The sequence below is a fragment of the Thamnophis sirtalis genome, unplaced genomic scaffold (assembly GCF_051295495.1).
Source record: "Thamnophis sirtalis isolate CommonGarterSnake01/CBP01778 unplaced genomic scaffold, rThaSir2_p1.2 scaffold_2, whole genome shotgun sequence".
NCBI classification, from domain to species: domain Eukaryota; kingdom Metazoa; phylum Chordata; class Lepidosauria; order Squamata; family Natricidae; genus Thamnophis; species Thamnophis sirtalis.
The window spans coordinates 25,560,673-25,580,662 of NW_028261382.1; the positions used below are offsets into that span (position 1 = coordinate 25,560,673).

Genomic DNA, 19,990 nt, shown 5'->3' on the forward strand with positions numbered 1-19,990 from the left:
GGTGCAGGGTTTCCCACCTAAACAGGGGATTGGAATATACCATGTCTGTACCATTTCACTGGTCCATTAATTTAGTTGCATTGACAAAGAATGGAACAAGATTTGTTTGATAAACAAACCCGTGTTTGGGGTTTTTTGATAAACCCATATTGGCTTCTGGTTATAACTTTGCTTGCTTCTAGTTGTTTGCAGATCTACAGTTTGATTATCCCGTTTTTGAAGTTGGAACCACGTCAACTCTTTTCCAGTCCTTTGGTAGCTCCCCAGAGCTCCAGGATCTTTGAAAGTTGTGGTTGAAAGGTTACACGATCACATCTGCCAGCTCCTTTCAGAACTCTGGAATATAATCCATCTGGTTCTGGGGATTTGAAGACAGACAGGTGTTTTCTTATCATTTTGTTGTCTATTTCAATTTGTATTCCTTTTATGGTTCTGTTTTTAGTAGGTTGGGCTATTTTTTCCTTTGGCGTGATGACAGATTCAAAGAATGAATTAAGAAGTTCTGCTTTCTGCCTGCTGCCTGTCACTTCCTTGCCATCTTCTCCCATTAATGGACTGATTGTTTTGTTAACTTTCTTGTTTACAATCAGGCGATATGCTGGTATTCTGTCTTATGTCTCCCTCTTTACATTTTTATACTTACCTTTTTTGTCTTTCAGTTTATCAAAGAGTTCTTTGTGCAATCATCTGATTTCTTTTTGAACTTCTTTTTTTGGTGGTATTCAGCTGGTCTGGGTTTTTATAATCATATTTTTCAGTTTCCCAAGCTTCTTGAATTTAAGATTTTTATGCATGGAATCCTTCTCAAGCGTAAACTAAATTTGTTGAATTCAACTTTTTTAAAGTCTAAGACACTGGTTTGATTATATTCTATTGCTTTCATTTTCATTATATTGAATTCCAATATGACATGGCCACTCTCCCTCAAAGTTCCTCCCACTCCCAGGCCCTCTATCATTTCTTCTATGTTAATAAGGATTTAATCCAGTATAGCAGTCCCTCTAGTACCTTCCTCTACCTTTTGGATAACAAAATTGTCAGTTAGGTTAGTCAGGAACCTTTTTGATCTTCCAACTGATGCGGAATTGGTCTCCCAGCTGATGTTGGGGTAGTTAAAGTCCTGCATTACTATTGTTGAGTGCTCCCTACATACCTTAGTTAATTAATTAGCAAAAAGTTCATCTATTTCTTCTGCTTAGTTGGGTCACTTGTAAAATACACCTATGGCAATGCTATTCTTTCCCCCCCTTTTACATTAACCCATATGCATTCTAGAAGGCTTTCATCCTTGGCTTTATGCATTTCTATAGAGATGTAATGATGGTCATCACACTATAAAAAAGAGGTTGAGACCCTAGAAAAAGTGCAGAGAAGAGCAACCAGGATGATGAGGAGACTGGAGGCTAAAACATACAATGGACGGTTGTAGGAACTTGGCATGGCTGGTCTAGGGAAGAGAAGGACCAGGGGAGACAGGATAGCAGCCTTCCAATATTTAAGGGGCTGCCACATAGAGGAGGGGGGCAAGCTATTTTCCAAGACACCTGAAGGCCAGACAAGGAATAATGGATGGAAACTGACCAAGGAGCTATTCAACCTGGAAATAAGGAGGAACTTTGTGATAGTAAGAACAATCAACCCATGGAACAGAAGTTGTGGAAGCTTCATCCCTGAAGGCTTCCAAGAAGAGATTGGCCTGCCATCTATCAGAAATGGTGAGGGGTCTCCTGCTTGGATGGGGGTTGGACTAGATGACCTGCAATGTCCCTTCCAACACTGTTCATCTGTTAATCTCTTACACATAATGCAACTAGACTTTGTTAGGTCTGTTTCTTTTGAACAGTTTATATCCTTCAATCAGTCCATTTCAGTTGTGAGTTTCATGCCACCAAGTTTTGGTAATGGCAACTATCTAATGCCTGCCCTCATGTATTAGTACTACAGGTTCACTCTGTTTATTCTTCAAACTTTGAGCATTAGTGTATAGGCATCTGAGTCCTTTATGGCTGGCCCTAGGGATGCTTCCTCCATCTCCTACTTTGTATCTGAGTTTTTCTCCAGTGCGCTGCTTGGAGAATCCAAGCGTGGGTTAACACAGTCTATCTGCCCTAGGACTGAGTGAGTTTTTTCTCTCTTCGGCCACGCCTCCCTTTGCCTCCATAGTTTCAGTTTTAAAACTCAGTCCGCCCGTTTGGACTGTTTTTGGGAGTGTTCCAGTCCTAGAGCACATTTCTCCCCAAGCTTGATTTCTCTCAAAAAAGTTTTTTCCTTTTGTTGATCAATTGCCTGTCAATTAATCAATTGTGTTTTCTGTTGAATTGCATTGCTGAGGAGGCACCGGCTTGTTTCACTGCCCGCTGGTCGCATGCGGGGCAGGAAACGGTGAGTAGCTCGTCTGGTGGTGGCTGGCAAGCAAGGGGACGGGCGGGAGGCTTCCCGATCTGCGGAGGTCCCCTGCTGCCGCTTTTGGAAGCCACGCAGGTGGCTGAGTGCCTCAGCAGCTGCGGCGGTGCTCTGTAATCCGGCAAAGACGGCGGCAGCCATTTTGGTAGTTTGCACACTTTTCCCTAGAGCTGCGCACGCAGTGGCCGCCATTTTTCCTCAAACCTCATGCGGAGCTAGTCATTGGGAGCTTGCTGTGGATCGCGAAGTGCTCGATTAAGCCTCTCAGCTGCGGATCGCCGCCAGGGAGTTCAGGCCTAGTCCGGGGCGCCGGCCAGGCCTGCCTTCCTTCTTCCTGTACCCGGATCCCCCGGGGGGCGGCTGGTGGGAGTTTTTCCAGCCCGCGGGCAGCTCTCCCTCCACCGAGTGTCCGCGGGTGCGCTTTTGCTGGCTGGCGAAGTGCCCGGTGCTTATCCGCTGCGCATTATTCAATTGGAGAAGCATGGTGGACAATGGAAAGGAGGTGCAGGATGTGCAGGCAGGGCCCTCCGCCAAGCGCAGCAGGATTGAGGTTCACCCCAAGGGCAGTAAGGGGAGTAAGGGCACCAGCAAGAAAGCCTCCCCAGGGGCCTCTGGGATTTCCACCAAGACCAGGGAGGGCCCTCGGAAGCAAGGAGCTGTGGAGGCTAGGGGTCCACAGCAGCAGCCATCCCCTGTTCAAGCAGGGCAAGGGCCAGGCTCTCCCATCTCCCAGGGAGGTGAACGGGATTCCTCTTCCCCTCGGAACAGCAGATATCCATCTCCCATGGGGGAGGAGTCCAGGGCCTCGTCCCCAGATGCCTTGTGGGGATATCCGGACTCCCCAAGTTCTTCACTCAGGGAGGAGCTGGAGCCCTTCCAGGGCCTGCTTCCACCTGAGGAGGGGAGTAGTGCTGGGAGTCACAGGAACAGGCGTCCTCGGTCTGGCTCTCGTGCCAGGGGAAGCAAAGGGCCTGCCCTGTCAAGTGAAATGAGGGAGGTCATTTCGATTGCTATTTCCAAGGGCATAGCCGAGGGCATGAAGCACAGGGAGGCCAGTAAATCTGGTTCATCCATGGCTAGGTGGGCCCCAAACCGTGATTCTGTCCAGGCACCGGGTTCTCCGGGCACCTCAGTGGCCATGGAGGAATCAGTTTCGGAGGAAGGAGAGGAGTCTGAGGGCTTTGTGTTATCGGAAGATGAGGATCTTCCACCTGACAAGTTGGCCTTCACTGGCCTATTCAAACCGACCTTGTTTAAGTCTATTTTGCATAAGGCCAGGATGGCCACTGATTTGGGCCCTGCCTCCAAGGATGCAAAGGCTCCTTCCTCCTCTTCTGGGGACCCCAAGGAGGGTCTGTTCAAGGAAACGACTCTCCCTCAGGAGGTCATTCCCATTCCGGACCTATTTATGGACATTGTTCAACGTCAGTGGGCCCAGCCCGGTACATTGACCAATCCTAGTGGAGGGGACAAATCCCTTTATTCTGTTGAGGGTAAGATGGAGGATGTGCTGAAGTTGCTCGAGGTGGATGTCCCGGTGGTTTCCTTGACTTCTACCTCTAATTTGCCAGCCAACCTCCTTGAGGGCCTCAAGGCAGAGGATAAACGATTTGAGAAGGCGTGCCACAAGACGCACCAGGCAGCTGCCTGGGCTATCAGGGGATCCACCGCGGCTTCCTTCTTCATCAGGGCGTCCCTTCTATGGTTGAGACAGTTGAGAGCCAAGCCTCCCGCCAGGGGATCCCGGTGGAAGCATGATCTCAGCAAGATTATCACCACAGTTGAGTATTCGATGGATGCCTCATTAAATGCCGCTAAGTTTGCCTCTAAGGCTTTGGTGTCTAACTTCATGGCAGCTGCTGGCAAGCTGACATGAAGGCTTAGTGGAAGCTAGCTTCGGCTCTGTTTAAGGGGGAGGGGGCAGCTTTTTGTGGACGCCCTGGACAAGTTTGTCATCGAAATGAAGGACAAACGAAAGATCCTCCCGGCCATCTTGAAAAAGAACGAGTGTAAGAACTCTGGTTCCTTTCAGAAGCAGTCCTTTCGGAACCAGGAGACGAACCAGCCATCGACCTCATCTTCTTACAATGGACCCTTCTCCCAGGGAGGGTACTGGGGTCAGGACAGGGGCTCCTATGGGTTCCGTGGTAGACAGCAGCAGCAGTCCTTTCGGAAGCCTTATGGGGGGGGACTCTTCCCGTCAGTTCTGCAGGGGCAAATGACCATTACAGGGGTCCTCCCATAGGGGGTCGGCTCCAGGTGTACGCTGACATGTGGGAGGAGATCACCACAGACTCCTGGGTCCTCAACACGATCAGAAAGGGCCTAGTGTTAGAGTTTCTGTCCTTCCCCGAGAGGTCATTCCTTCAGTGCCCCACTCCAAAAAGTCGCCTGAAGAGGGAGCTCATGTAGGCAGAGATCCGCCACCTTCTGCAGATCAGGGCCATGGAACCCGTACCCCAGGGGCAGGAGAGGCAGGGATTTTACTCCATCCTCTTCCTAGTGCCCAAAAGCTCCAGCGGGTGGAGGACCATCTTAGATCTGAAAAGGCTAAATTGGCATCTGGCCTACAGAAAGTTCAAAATGCAGTCCCTCCAGTCAATCCTGGGGTGTGTCAGACAGGGGGATCTACTCACGTCAATACACCTGAAGGAGGCTTACCTGCACGTTCCGATCCACGCGGCTCACAGACCGTTCCTGAAGTTTTTCTACAACGGGGGGCACTACCAGTACAGGGCCCTTCCCTTCGGCCTCTCATCCGCACCCAGGACGTTCACAAAGATCCTGGCTGAGGTGGCGGGCCACCTCCGGAAGCATCCCGTCCGTCTGGAATGCTATCTGGACGACATCATCATTCATTCCAGCAGCCAGAACCAAGCCAGACGGGATGTGCAGTTGACCATACTCACATTGCAGCAGCACGGCTTCTCTGTGAACATGGAGAAGAGCCACTTGGTCCCGACCATGTGCCTACAACATCTCGGCACGATCATAGACTCAGTCGCTTGTCAGGTCTTCCTTTCCCCGGAATGGCTGCAGAACCTCAGGCACTGCAGTGTTGGAGATCCAGGTCCGTCCCGATTGTCTCACTTTCACAGCTTCTCGGGATCATGATCTCTTGCCTGAATGTGGTTCCCTGCGCACGTCTCCATGCCAGGCAACTCCAGTGGTTCCTCTTGCCGATGCAGAGGGCCAAGACCAGCAATTCCTCAAGGAAGGTGAGCCCCCCCACCAGGTCATCTGGTCCCTCTCCTGGTGAAAGACGACGGCGGTCGAAAAAGGAAGTCTTTTCAAAGAGCCCGAAAGAATCATGGTGACCATGGACACCAGCCTGGCTGGCTGGGAGGGGGCACTGTCAGGGCCAGCTTGCTCAGGGTCTGTGGAGCCAGGGGGAGGCCGCCCAGAGCATTGACTGGCTGGAGCTGAGGGCCGCCCGCCTCGCGTTACGAAGGTTCTCCCACCTGGTCGCGGGTCAGCATGTCCTCTGGCTGATGGACAATGTGGCCACCAAGGCCCACGTGAACAGGCAGGGCGGAACTCACTCCAGGAAGCTCATGGCAGAAGCAGAGGCGCTGGGCAGGTGGGCAGAGCGCCACCTGGCATCCTTAAGAGCAGACCACATTTCCGGGACCAGCAATCGAGAGGTGGATTGGCTGAGCAGACAACAGATCGACAACTCCGAATGGCAGCTGCATCCGGACCTGTTTCAGCAGATCGTGAGGAGGTTTGGCAAACCGCAAATAGACCTCTTTGCCACACATTCCAATACTCATCTGCCATGGTTCTTTGCCCAATACCATTCACCTTTGGCAGAGGGGACGGATGCGCTGAGGTGCAGGTGGCCCCCAGGACTTTTGTATGCATTCCCTCCTCTGCCGCTCCTCCTGCAGGTTGTGACCAAGAACCTGGCGGAGGGGGCGGAGGTCCTCCTGGTCACGCCTCACTGACCCAGGAGATCCTGGTATGCGGACCTGGTAGGTCTCTTGGTACAGAGACCGTGGGTAATCCCTCGAGATCAGATATCACTCTGCCAGGGAGCAGTCTCCCACCCGGATCTCCAGTGGTTGCAGTTGGCCATTTGGCACTTGAGGGGGAGCTCCTGAGGAAGCAGATACTATCAGGCGTCCAGGAGGCGGTCCACCACCAGAATATATGATGCCACCTGGACTGCTTTCTCAGCCTGGTGCAGGAAGGCGGGTGTGAATGATGTTTCCGCATCTGTCCCAGAGTTGCTGGACTTTCTGCAGGAGAGGTTGGACAAAGGGTTAGCTCCAAACATCCTCCGCCATCAGGTTGCTGCTTTGTCCACGGTTCTTGGCAGGGGGTCCTCCCGTTCCTTGAGTCAGCATCTGCAGGTCAAGAGCTTCCTGAAGGGGGCCTCTAATGTCAACCCTTGTCTGGTTCACCATTACCCATCTTGGGACTTGCCTCTGGTGCTTCGTGCCTTGACGGGGGCACCGTTCGAGCCCCTGCGTCAAGCGAGTCTTCACCATCTGACTCTGAAAACAGCATTCCTCGTGGCCATCACGTCTGCTCAGAGGGTGTCAGAGTTGGCGGCCTTGTCTGTCAGGGCAGATCTTTGCATTGTTCATCCTGACAGGGTTGTTCTGAGGTTGGATCCCACGTTTGTCCCTAAGGTCAACACCGTCTTTCATAGATCGCAGGAGGTGATCCTCCCGAATTTCTGTCCAAAGCCTGATCACCCCAGGGAGCGTGATTGGCACAAGTTGGATGTGCGACGTGCGGTTTGAATATACGTCAAAAGCACTGTTTCCTCTAAGGTGCGCGGCTGCGCAGCCGCGCACATGGCAAGAAAACCCCGCGCAGGACTTTTCAACTCCCGCGCAGAGATTTCTTTCATAGCAAACGTGGGGAAGTCCTTTGCAGGCAGCTAGAACTGGCCGCCCGCAAAGGACCTCCCCAGAGGAATCTCATGTCCTGCAGCCCAAACTTTCTCCTCCCAGCAACTTGGCCTGTTGGATACAGTTGTGGCGGGGGAAGAATGGGCTGGGTGGGCTGGCTGGCTGGGGAGGGGGGAGCCCTTTAAAGCCCTGCTGCCGCGTCTTCCCAGCAAGACTTCCTTTCGGCTCGCAGTTTCCCTTGCCTGCCTTAACCAAAGCTTGGCGCCCCGCCTCTGCTTTCGCGCTCCCTCCCTCAGCTGTGCAGCAGCAGCAGCTCTCAGCCTAGGGTGGCAGCGTCACGCAGGCTGTGGAAGGAGGGGGAGGAGGAGGGAACCAAAGAGAGGCTTTTAGGGGCCTGCGCCCCACAGCCAGGACCGTCCTTGCGCCTCAAGCCGCGTTTCTTCGTGCAAAGCCCTTCGGGCGTCAGGTGGAGCTCTCGGGTTGCCCAAACCAGTTCCTCCCAGGTTCAAAACTACGGAGGGAGGAACTGGATTGGGCAACCCGCGCTCACACACACACATACACACAGAGAGAGATTCGACTGCGTCCGGCGCTCATTTGCAAAAAGCCCAGAAAAGGAAGTCGGTCGGGGGCAGAGGAGGGGGGGAGACCCGTCGGAGAAACCTCCTGACCCGATGGTCCCGAGGCCGGAGGAGGGGGGGTCTTCCCCAGACAGGGCTCCCCAGGAGAGGGCGAGGCACCCCTCCCCCATCTCCCTACTGTCAATGTCGCACAGGAGGGCTGTTTCTATCTCGGTGCTTTCATGGAGAGTCAGCGAGAGATCCAAGCCGTCCAGCGAAGGCAGACTGCTGTTTAGTAAGAATGTTTTAAATATTGCATTTCAGCTTATTTGTCATGGATTGGTGGTCAACCTACTTGCAAATACAAATTCTTTTTCATATGGCGTGCTGGTGCTCTGCAGATTTTATTTGATTTTAGAAAAAGAAAATAAAGGCTTCTTGGTCCACCTGGACCGGAAAGTCAAAATCCAGAAAATTAACCTTGTTTAGGAAAGTTTTGCACTGATGGAAAAATAGTGTTTTCCAGTGAAAGTTTTTTCCCTACTTTTCCTTGTTTGCTTTTTTGGCCTCTATTCCTTCTCTCCTCTCCACTTTTCTTTCTTCCTTTTTTCTTCCTTTTTCTTTCCTTCCTTCCTTCTTTCTTCCTTTCCTCTTTCTCTCTCTTTCTTTTTTCTGCCTCTTTTTCTTATCCTCCCACCCTCCTCTCCCCTTTCTTTTTCTCTTTCTCCTCTTTCCTTTTTTGTCTCTCCCTCTGTCTCTGTTTCTCTCTCCCTCTCCCTTCTTTCCTTCCTCCCTTCTTTCCTCTCCCCCCTTTGTTTGCTTCTTTAAGTGCTCCAATTGCTAATCTACATCAGTTGGTAATTTATTCATAACTTGCTAAATCACTGCAGACTATTGGATAGTAAGGGGGAAAGTATAATCCTCAACTTACAACAGTTCACTTAATGACTAAAGCTACATCAGCACTGAAAAAAGTGAATTACAGCTGTTCTTCACACATGATCATTGCAGCATCCCCATGGTCATATGATCAAAATTTGGATCTTTGGCAACTGCCTCATATTTATGATGGTTGCAGTGTCCTGGGGTCACCTTTTGCAACCATCTGCCAAGGAAAGTCAGTAGGAAAGTCAGACTGACTTAACAACCAGGTTACTGATTTAACTGCAGTGATTCACTTAACTGTAGCAAGAAAGGTTGTAAAATGGGGCAAAACTCACTTAACAAATGTCTCATTTAGCAATAGAAACTTTGGGCTCAATTATGGTCGTAGATTGAGGACTACCTGTATAGGGAGATTTCTTTACTTAATGGATATTTACATGGTAGAATTGAGTTTCAAATAACACTAATTTCGTTGTCTTGGGTGACATCTATGAAAAAAATCCAGGTGCTCAGGTATGAAAATGTGCTGCTCAAACACTATACTTTTCCGCTCACACTGAAAAAAAATTAGAGGGAACATTGGTCAAAAGAACCAAGGAATTTCGGCGTTCCGAAGCGTTTTTTGTGTCGTTTCACCCTGGGTCGCTCAGTCACAAGGCATCTTCTCATACAGTTGGTCGCTGGTTACGGGCCTGCATTAAGCTTGCTTACAAGCATCAGGGCAAGACTGCACCGAGCCACGTGACCGCGCACTCGACTAGGAGCGCAGCGACTTCGGCAGCGTGGGCGACCCAGGCTTCCAGCCTCAACATATGTAGAGCGGTCATGTGGGCGTCTCCCACTGCGTTTATCAGGAACTATAAAATTGACACCTTTGCCTCTTTTGGAAGGAGAATTCTACAGAAGGTAGCAGAGGCTCCGGAGACTGTGGTCTCTGCCCCATTATAGCTTGGGTATGTCCCACGTTTGGATTCTCCAAGCAGCGCACTGGAGAAAGACCATTGGCTTACCTGAATGGTCGTTCTCTGGGCGCTGCAAGGAGAGTCCAATCCCACCTGGATTTTAGCATTGAGATGTTACTGGACATGACTGTGGAACGGGCTTCCTACATGGTTGCTTTTTGTTTTAAAACTGAAACTATGGAGGCAAAGGGAGGCGTGGCCAAAGAGAGAAAATACTCACTCAGTCCTAAGGCAGATAGGCTGTGTTAACCCACGCTTGGACTCTCCTTGCAGAGCCCAGAGAACGACTGTTCAGGTAAGCCAACGGTCTTTCTTCCTTCCCATTACCTCGTGCATCCTTGTTTGATTGATTATCTTGGGATTTATGCTTGGGATTAAGTATCCTAAAGATTTGTTACCCTCCCCCTTCAGGTTTTGTTTAAAGCCTTCCTAATTAGCATTTTCCAAATACTCTTCCCAATTTTGGTGAGGTGCAGACCATCCCTTGCCAGAGCTCTTTATGGAGGTAGTGCAGACTGTGGTCTAGGAATCTGAAGTTCTCGTGACAGCACCAACTTTTAAGCCAATGGTTTGTTTCTAAAATGCTTTGTGTACTCATTGAATGTTGACCTTTTTTTGGAAGCACAGATGAAAACAGCACTTGTGCTTCTAACTCCTTAACTTTCTTGCCAAGCTGCTCATCATCTCTAGCACTGGCCCAGGAAATGGTGCTTCCCGGGGGATGCTGTTGTGCATTCTCTAATTTGTAATCACAGTTCAGCCAACTTGGGGGGAAATCAGGCAATTGCCTTTGTTTTGTTTTGAAATATTTGGCATACACTTAAAGGCAGAGAAATTACTTATTTCGGCACGTGGTCAAAAGCCTCTTTTTGCCTGTATAGGGTGGGATATTGTGATGGGAACAAACTTCTAATATTAGTTGGTTCAGCAAGAACACCCCCCCCACACACACAACTGTACAAAGGATTATCTCTTCTTCTGAATGCCTGGAGAAAGAAAGGAAGGAGGGAAGGAAGGAAGGAATAAAGAGAAATGGAGAGAGAAAGAAAAAGAGAGTGAAAGAGAGAGAGAAAGAGGGAGAGAAAGAGAGACACAGGGAGGGAGGGGCAGAGAGAGAGACAGAGCAACAGAGAGTGAGAGAGACAGAGAGAGGGCGACAGAGAAAGAGAATGAGAGAAAAAGAGAAAGAGAGGGAAAGAAAGAGACAGAGAGAGACATACAAAGAGAAAGAGAAAAGGAGAAAAAGAGAAAGAGAGACTGAGAGAGAGAGACTGAAAAACAGAGACAAGGGGGGAGAGAGAGAGAGACAAAGAGACAGAGAAAGAGAATGAGAGGAAAAAAAAAAGAGAGAGAGAGAGAGAGAGAGAGAGAGAGAGAGAGAGAGAGAGAGAGAGAGAGAGAGAGAGAGAGAGAGAGAGAGAGAGAGACTGTTTATCATTAATGGCCTTATGATGAGTTGAAGTAACTGTGCAAGAGGAGAAGTTTGGCCAATCTCTTGGCTTTGGAAGCAGTTTTAACAGGCGATGATATAAGACAAGAGGGACATTCTCTCAGTCAAATTCTTGTGCATTATGACCTCCTTAAAGAAGCCTTTATTAGGGCCTTGATAGTAGATTCTGTATACAAATGAAATCCATCCTGGTGATTTTGCTTTGTTTGTTTGCACAATCGACCTGGCCACCCATGTCACAGCAGGGACTCTGAGCAGTGTACATGTTAAAACCAACAATTAGAGCAACAGTCCAAATAATAACCATCTGAGGTCGCCAAAAACAAATTCCAACTTACAATGCAAACAACATCAGCTGGCAGAACTTGCGCCCTGCCTGGGAGGGACAGCCAAGTTTGTGTTGCCTTGCAAAGGCCAAGGGGGCCATCTGGATCTCCAGCTTGGTCACACAGGCAGCAGGAAAAGGATGAAGTCACAACGCACAAAAGAAGAGCGAATGAGCCGAGAGGAAAGGAAGTTACGGTTATTTGGAGTTCAGATCCTGAAACAGAGAGAGAGGCAAAAGTTTTAGAGAACAACGTACAAAGCATATGGGACACTGGGAGAGTTTGCAAGAGCAGAAAATCATGGAGATTTCACAGAGATTTCACAGATTTAACAGAGTTGGAGGGGACCTTGTAGGTCATCTAGTCCAACCCCCCCTCCCCCAAGCAGGAGACCCCACTACACCATTTCTGACACATGGCAGTCCAGTGTCTTCTTGAAAGCCTCCAGGGATGAAGCTCCAACAACTTTCGAAGGCAACTTCTGTTTCATTGGTTGATTGTTCTCACTGTCAGGAAATTTCTCCTTATTTCCAGGTTGAATCTCTCCTTGTTCAGTTTCCATCCATTGTTCCTTCTCTGGCCTTCGGGGGCTTTGGAGAATAGCTTGACCCCCTCCTCTCTGTGGCAGCCCCTCAAACACTGGAAGATGCTCTCATGTCTCCCCTGGTCCTTCTCTTCACTACATCAGCCATGCCCGGTTCCTGCAACCCTTCATTGTATGTTTGAGCCTCCAGCCCCCTCATCCTCCTGGTTGCTCTTCTCTGTACTCTTTCCAGAGTCTCAACCTCTTTTTATAGAGTAGAGTAGACACACAAGGAATTTGTCTCTGGTGCAGAAGCTCTCTGTGTACATGCAGAGCAACAGAATATTACAGGTAGTCCTCAATTTACAACAGTTGATTTAGTGACTGTTCAAAGTTACAATGGCACTGAAAAAAGTGACTTATGACAGTTTTCACATTATGACTGCTGCCGCATCCCCATGATCACATGATCAAAATTCAGGCGCTTGGTAGCTGACTGGTATTTACGATGGTTGCAGTGTCCTGGGGTCCATCACCTTTTGTGACTGTCTGACAATCAAAGTCAACGGGGAGGCCAGATTCACTTAACAACCATGTTACTAACTTAACAACGGCAGTGAGACCCTATACCATTCAGACAAGTGGGTGTCTGGTCTCTTCTTAAAAGCCTCCAGTGATGAAGCACCCACAAGTTCTTGTAGCAAGCCGTTCCCCTGGTTAACTGTCGCACCTGGAATGAAGTGTCTCCTTCATTCCAGGTTGATTCTCTCCTTGATTAGTTTCCATCCATTCTTTCTTGTCCTGCCCTCTGATGCTTTGGAGAATAGGTTGACCCCTTCCTCTTCTTTGTGACAGCCCCTCAAATACTGGAAGGCTGCTGTCATATCACATCTAATCTTTCTTTTCTCTGGACTGGCCAGACCCAAATCCTGCAGCCGTTCTTCATTCATATGGTTTAGTCTCCAGGCCTTTGATCATCTTTGTTGTTCTTGTTTTCACCCTGTTTGTTCCCTTAACTTTGAGCGTTCGTACAGTATATAGGCACTGGAGTCTTTTATGGATCTTGGGAATGTTTCTTATATCTCCTACTTTGTTTTCCATCCTTTCCATCACTCTCTACTTCACTGTATTTTCTTCTTCTTCTTCTTCTTCTTCTTCTTCTTCTTCTTCTTCTTCTTCTTCTTCTTCTTCTTCTTCTTCTTCTTCTTCTTCTTCTTCTTCTTCTTCTTCTTCTTCTTCTTCTTCTTCTTCTTCTTCTTCTTCTTCTTCTGGGATACTGTTGCAGGAATGCCAAGTTGTGTCTCTACTAGTTGATAACCCGGGTATTTATTTATCCCAACCCTCCTTCTATGAACGTTGTCGCAATTTCTAGTGTTGGATTTTCCCCCTCACCAGAGGGAGCCCCCTTGTGGAGTACTATGAAGCCGTTACCATGGCAACTCCACAGCACTGTACAGTACAGTGCTGTACACTGTACAGTAGAAGTCATTTTAAGGCACAACACCCCAATCCCTGCCCAAGGGGCGTAAGGGGTATCTTACCCCCACAGTATTTGTTTCCAGAGAGTAAGTAATCTGTGTACCAAATTTGGTTGATATTTCTCGAGGTGTTCCAGAGTTATGGAACACACATACACACAAATAGCCATCTTTATATATATATATATAGAATATGTATGGAAGACTGAAGGCTGAGTCAACCTTAAGCCTGGTGAGACTCAAACTGCTAAATTGCAGGCAGTTGGCAGTCAGCAGAGGTAGCCTGCAGTACTGCACTCTGACCACTGAGCCACGGAGGCTCGTAGACACAGAGAACTGGAACAGACAGCAGGGACTGCATAACATGGTATACGTTTTTTAGGTGCTTGCTCAACATTTCCAGAAATTCCAGATGCGTGGGAATTCCAGTCTCTTCCCATTCAAAACATTCAGAAAAATGGTGGGGTGGCTTCCTTTTTTAAGGGAGGGGGTTCTGGGATCAGGTGGGGCTCCTGTCATTGTGGTCTGTCTCTTTCCTGCAGGGCGACATCCAACAACTGCTCATCGTCTCGGACCATCAAGCCGCCTACGACTACTGTGAACACTACAGCCCAGATTGTGACACAGCCGTGCCGGATGTGCCTCACTCTCAGGACCCAAACCCTGATGAATACGTGAGTGGGGAAGGGGCTGGGAGCCTGAGGGGCAGCCAGCGGGATCTCTCCCTGCCATCCTAGCTCTAGCCCTCCCTTTGAAAGCCTACACAACAGGTTTTTTTAACTACAGGTTATGTGGGCGTGGCTTGGTGGGCATGGTGGTTCGGAACCTGACACGTAGCAGGGGAAGGATACTGCAAAATCTCTCTTCCCTCCCCTCTCTGGGGCCAGCCAGAGGTGGTATTTGCCGGTTCCCCGAACTACTCAAAATTTCCGCTACCGGTTCTCCAGAACCTGTCAGAACCTGCTGGATTTCACTCCTGCTATACAGTAATCCTTATCCTAACCCAAACTCTAACCTTGCAATGTTCATGTCAAGTATGTATTTTTAAGCAAGGATGGGAGTGCCTGTAGTGTAAAGCAAGACAGGGACTCATCTTCCTCACCCAGCAATTCCCCTAGTTCCTCGGGTGGTTTTGCTCTCAGTGCTAATTCTGAGCGACTCCATTGCACCACCAACTCCACAGTAGAAGTTCCTTGCTTTCTAACAAACAGCGGCCACAATGGTCATTATTGCTGCTGCTGTTTTTGTGAGTCTGGCCCTGTCCTGTGTAGCTTTCCCTTGGACTTCCAAAAAATCAACCCGGAGCCCTCCTAGCTCCAAAGTCTACCAACTGGGTGAGCCTCTTTGCCCACATTTGCACTTGGAGCAGAAGAAAAGAGAAGTATGAACAGTGGGTCACCTTTCCATGATTGTTTTCATCTGCATTCAAAACCAGAGAGTCCTGACTGAGGTGCTGAGATGGGTCTTGGAGATGGTTTGGGGGGAGAAAACCCCATAAGAGGAAATCTTTCCCAGAAAAGGGCTAGATGGGCATCCACTGTGAGCAGTGACGACTTCGGATTCAGAGGGATTCCATGAATAGCTAGTATAATAAAAATTACTGTGTTTTTCAGAGTATAAGACGTACCTTCCCCCCCTAAAAGAGCGAGGAAATGTTGGTGCTTCTTATACACTGAATATAGCCATTTTTGACCTCCCAAAGCCCCACCCCTGCATCCCATTTTTTGCAAAAAATGGGCTATTTTTCGCAAAAACAGAGGCATTTTTGCCTTCCCCCAGCCCTGCCAAAGCCTGCAGAGTGCTCCTGGGGGGCTGGGGAGGACATAAACCTTTTTATCTTACTTACCTCTTCGAAATCTTTGTGTGTCTTATACACCTGTGTGACATATAGTCCAAAAAATACGGTACATTTTTGAGAAAGTTACATTTAAGAGAAGAACCAGGGGAGACATGATAGCAGTGCTCCAATATTTGAGGGGCTGCCACAGAGGGGAGTTGGGGGCCAAGCTGTTTTCCAAAGCACCCAAAGGCCAGAGAAGGAAGAATCGATGGAAACTGACCAAGAAGAGATTCAACCTGGAAATAAAGAGGAATTTCCTGACAAGGAGAACAATCATCCCATGAAACAGAGGTTGCCTTCAGATGTTGTGGGAGCTTCATCACTTGGAGGCTTTCAAGAAGAGACTGGACTGCCATCGGACAGAAATTGTGTAGGATCTCCTGCTCAGGCGGGGGTTGGACTAGATGACCTACAAGGACCCTTCCAACTCTGTTCATCTGAAATATGCTTATTATTGGAGTTGGGCTCAAGCCAGAAGCACTCGCTTGTCTCCTGTGGGTGTAGCCGATTCCCCTTTAACCATAGCCAAGCCAGTGGCCTCCCTTGTCTAGGTCCTGTGAGGGAATTCCACAGTTTCATGGCCTCCTGTCACCATTTCAATCACTTTCCTTTCTTCACAGTACCCAGATGGGAACGAGAACCTGGAAGTTGAAGGAGAAACTTACTATTACGAATACCCCTACTATGAGGACCTCGACGAGGCAGGCAAAGCCACCCCGACCACTGCCCAACCTGTGGAAACCGATGAAGTAGCCCGGGAAGTGATTGACACCACCGAGGTAAAGGACGGCAAGAGGGTGGGGGGGTCGACCAGGGGTCTCTGTGGGTCCGGTGGGAGGGAAGGTGCAATGGAGCCTCTAACACAGGAGTTCCCAACCAGGGTGCTTGCACCCCCTAGAGGTGTGAGACGATATTCCAGGAGATGCAAAACCTTGGGTTTAGAAGTTTCAAAATTATAGTGTATATGTATAATTATATGCATATAATGATTTATTTTTTAAAGGGGTGTGAAAATATATCAGAAATATATATCGGAAGGGCGCGGGGTATAGAAAACTAAAGATGGAATTATATATATAAAAAGAAGAAAAGGTTGGGAACCCTCCGGTTCTAACTAATTCCAGGAACATGGAGGAGAAAACAGGAAAAGATCCCTGAGTCCACAGAAGGAAGAAAGCCTGAGAAAGAGGCTCAACGTCAATCTGTCTTAATTACGCTAGGTGTAGGTTGAGCTGCAAATGGTTCACCGGGCTTCCTTGATTCTGTTCCATCAAGATCTGTCTCAGAGTCCAGAGTGCTTCTGTTGCCTGAATTTGCTTGCCTCAGAGGACTTGAGGGAAAGGCCAGGGTCTCCTTCCGTGGAGCAAGCGAGGTGCTCTGGTATGTCCAGGAACAGCCCCCAATTGGGTTGGCAAAGGGATCATCTCTATTAACTTCCATTTTCCTTATGTGTGTGGATTTTATTCTACAAACTTAGGGAGGGTGGCAGTTAAATAACTTCATTTAAAAGTCTTTCTTCCAAGTAGCTCAAGATACCATGGGTAGCCCATAGGAGCCTTGGAAAAGAAGAAACCAACTATATATATATAAGGCAAATACCCTCACTCATCATGAAATCTCCAGAACCGTAGAGCCTACAAACTTGAAATTTGGCACGTAGGTTCCTCTTGGCTTCTGGGTGCTTGCTAAGAAAGGATTTTTTTGAAATGACCATCAGATCATTAGTAATTCTTATAATTAACACGCTCTGATGCTAAGTAGTTCTACTCCCCCTCCCCACCTGAAAAGAACTCTGTTCCAACTGCCAGTTGCCTCACATTCCATTACTTCAGTTCAAACTGGCAGACGTTCCACTCCTTCACTCAGGAACAGTCTGGGGCTCCTTACAGTACTAAACGTTGGTACCTCACCCAAGTGTCTATGCCTTCCACCTGTGGAACAGCTTCCGGACTCAAGGCAGCAGGAGCGATATTCCCTTATGTCTTTCAACCACCGACCACCACTGAGCCAACGGATTGTGAACAGAATTTCTCCTGCATAGCCTGATCACATTGTTTTGTTGCAAAGCACAATATCTATCTGGTATTTAATATTTCTCTGGATGAAGGGAGTTTGCAGCTTACAAAAGCTTATATCTTTTAATAAAACGTGTTAACTGGAAAAGGTGCTGCAGACTCCTTAATTTTTGGCTTCTGTGGATTATTACGGCTCTCTCCTCCACTGTTCCCTTTGGCCTCACAACACAGATAGATGTCCAGTCAAGTGGCAAGTTTTCTCCTCTGAGTCTAATCTTCCATCTCCTAGGAGGGATGGTTTGAGTAAGGAGGAAGCCAAGAAGTAAAGAAGAGGAAGATCCAAAGTTCCCAGATTAATATTTTTCCAGTAATGTTGCTGTAGGTAATGAGCAGAAGGAATAACTTTGAGAAATAGGAGAAAGAGCTGTGACCAAGGCAGTAGTCTGAGAAGAAATCTGAGTCCAGGGCTGAACCATAATCCAAAAACCATTCCAGACAAAGAACGGGGGAAGGGGGAAGCACAGTAAGACTTTCAGGACTGGTGTTGTTGCTTCAGGGGTGGGTTCTGGCTGGCTATACTGCCAGTTCACTCGTGCGCACGCTTTGTGCGTGCTGGATGCGTGCTCTGTGTGCATGCACAGTTCAATTAAAATTGTTCTTGCATGTGCACAACTCAAAAACAAAATGGCGGCAGCGAAGGCAGCGATTGGGGAACCGGTTTGGGGGCGTGGCAGGCCTGGGTCACTGCTGGTTCCAGTGCTTGTTCCAGTGACCCAGGCCGCCATGCCACTACCAGTTTGGCCAAATCCGTCCGAACCCATTTCTGTTTCTTCAAGGTGGACCAGAGTAGGAAATCAAGTCATGAATGCTAGTCCTACTTTTATTATGAGGTTACCGTAGTGCAGTGTTTCCCAAACTTTTGACATATGTGTACCCCTTCTATAATTTTTGTAACGCTGAGTACCCCTCATAAAAAACATATGCTTTAATAAAAATCAAAATATTTTTATTTTTTATTTTTTTGGTACATACGCAAAATAAACGAAAGTTATATAATAAAGAACATTTATTTGATTCAATGAGAAGGATGAAATTGTTTATGTTGAGATGACAGATCATCATAATTTGGTTCCCTGTACGATGTACGATGACCCCAGTTCCCATGTAAAAACTGCGATACGCGCCTATTTCTTTCCTTGTTCTGTGGGTGCAGCTAAGCACGGTGCAGTGGATATTCCCATGTGATCCCCACCAAACTCTGGTGCAATGCGTACCCCCACCAAACTCTTCCCGTACCCCTGGGGGTACGTGTACCACACTTTGGGAAACACTGCCATAGTGGATCGTAACGTCTGCCCCTCTAGACTGTCCTGGGCAGAGTTTGTGGCAGCCCACCCACGTCTCATCTCCTCTTTCAAACAGAGTCCCACCCCTCTGCCCACCCCGCCACTGGTGGTGGAGAAGATCCCGGAGGAGGTCCCCAAGGCAGAGGATGAACTGCTGATCGATGAGTACGAGTACGGGACCATGACGGAGGAGTACTATACGCCCCTCCCCTACGAAGATCTCAACTACGAAGACCTTGACAACCTTGACAAGCTCCCAGAAGGAGGCACTGGGGCAGAAGTGCCCACCAGCGCAGTCCTCGCCTACAATGAAACGGAGGTCAGTGGCTTTGCTTCTTCTAGAGGAGGCCGTTGGCTCACGGGCGAAGCGCATGGAACAAGCACAGTGGGCCGTTAGAAAGCCAGACAAAGAGCTTTGAGCAAAAAGCCACTTGGGACTCTAGCACAGGGTGTCAAACTCGATGTCATTGAGGGCCACATCAGGGTTGTGTTTGACCTCAGGGGGCCTAGGTGGGTGTGACCAGCTTGACATCACTCATTTCCGGGGCACCTGTGGTGGCTAAGTGCTAAGGCAGGACTCAGAGCCTCCCTCACTCTCATTATAATCCCCTTCCTTCCTTCCTTCCTTCCTTCCTTCCTTCCTTCCTTCCTTCCTTCCTTCCTTCCTTCCTTCCTTCCTTCCCTCCTTCCTTCCTTGCTTCCTTCCTTAGTTTTCCTTCCTTCCTTCCTTCCTTCCTTCCTTCCTTCCTTCCTTCCTTCCTTCCTTCCTTCCTTCCTTCGTTTTCCTTCCTTGCTCTCTTCCCATCTTTCCTTCTTTGTCTTCCCTCTTTCCTTTTCTACTTTCCTGTCCCTTCTTGCATGCTCCAAATGCAAAAGGGGAAAACATTTTTCCTTTCGTTTCATTTTTGTTTTGCTAACCCTCTGCCAGCAAAAATGGAGGGTGTGTGTGTGTGTGTGTGTGTGTGTGTCTGCACATCCTCCCACCCGAGCTCTGTTTTTGCTGGCAGGGGGCTGCAGGAGGCCATTGCGGCCCAAAATGGAGCCTGAGAAGGCCCCATGTGGCCCTCTTGAGCTCCGTTTTCACTGGCAGAGACACTGCAGGCTGGTCCGTTGCTGCTTCCAGGGCAGCCCCGTGGGCCGGATTCAGCCTGCGGGCCTTGAGTTTGACACCCCTGGTCTAGCAGGTGAAGTGAGACCTCCCTCCAAGGACAGAGATATGGTTGACTCCATCCTAGGAAAAGGGCAATGACAAACCCTTTTTGATGCCATGCAAGGTTGGTCCCCAGCAGTCTAGATCGACTCAAAGGAAAACACTCAAAATGCGGTGGAGCATCCTAAAC

General features: G+C 48.7%; 1 protein-coding gene across 2 annotated transcripts in view; it reads left to right on the top strand.

Annotated features, from left to right (window-relative positions):
- The window catches only part of COL5A1 (collagen type V alpha 1 chain), a 249,424-nt gene that overhangs the window by 91,502 nt on the left and 137,932 nt on the right, over positions 1–19,990 (top strand). For both annotated transcript variants that reach the window (XM_087704496.1, XM_087704497.1), the window contains exons 5-7: positions 13,992–14,123; positions 15,910–16,068; positions 18,727–18,969. In XM_087704496.1, the coding sequence (XP_087560622.1) occupies positions 13,992–14,123; positions 15,910–16,068; positions 18,727–18,969 (534 nt within the window). The remainder of the gene's footprint in view (positions 1–13,991; positions 14,124–15,909; positions 16,069–18,726; positions 18,970–19,990) is intronic.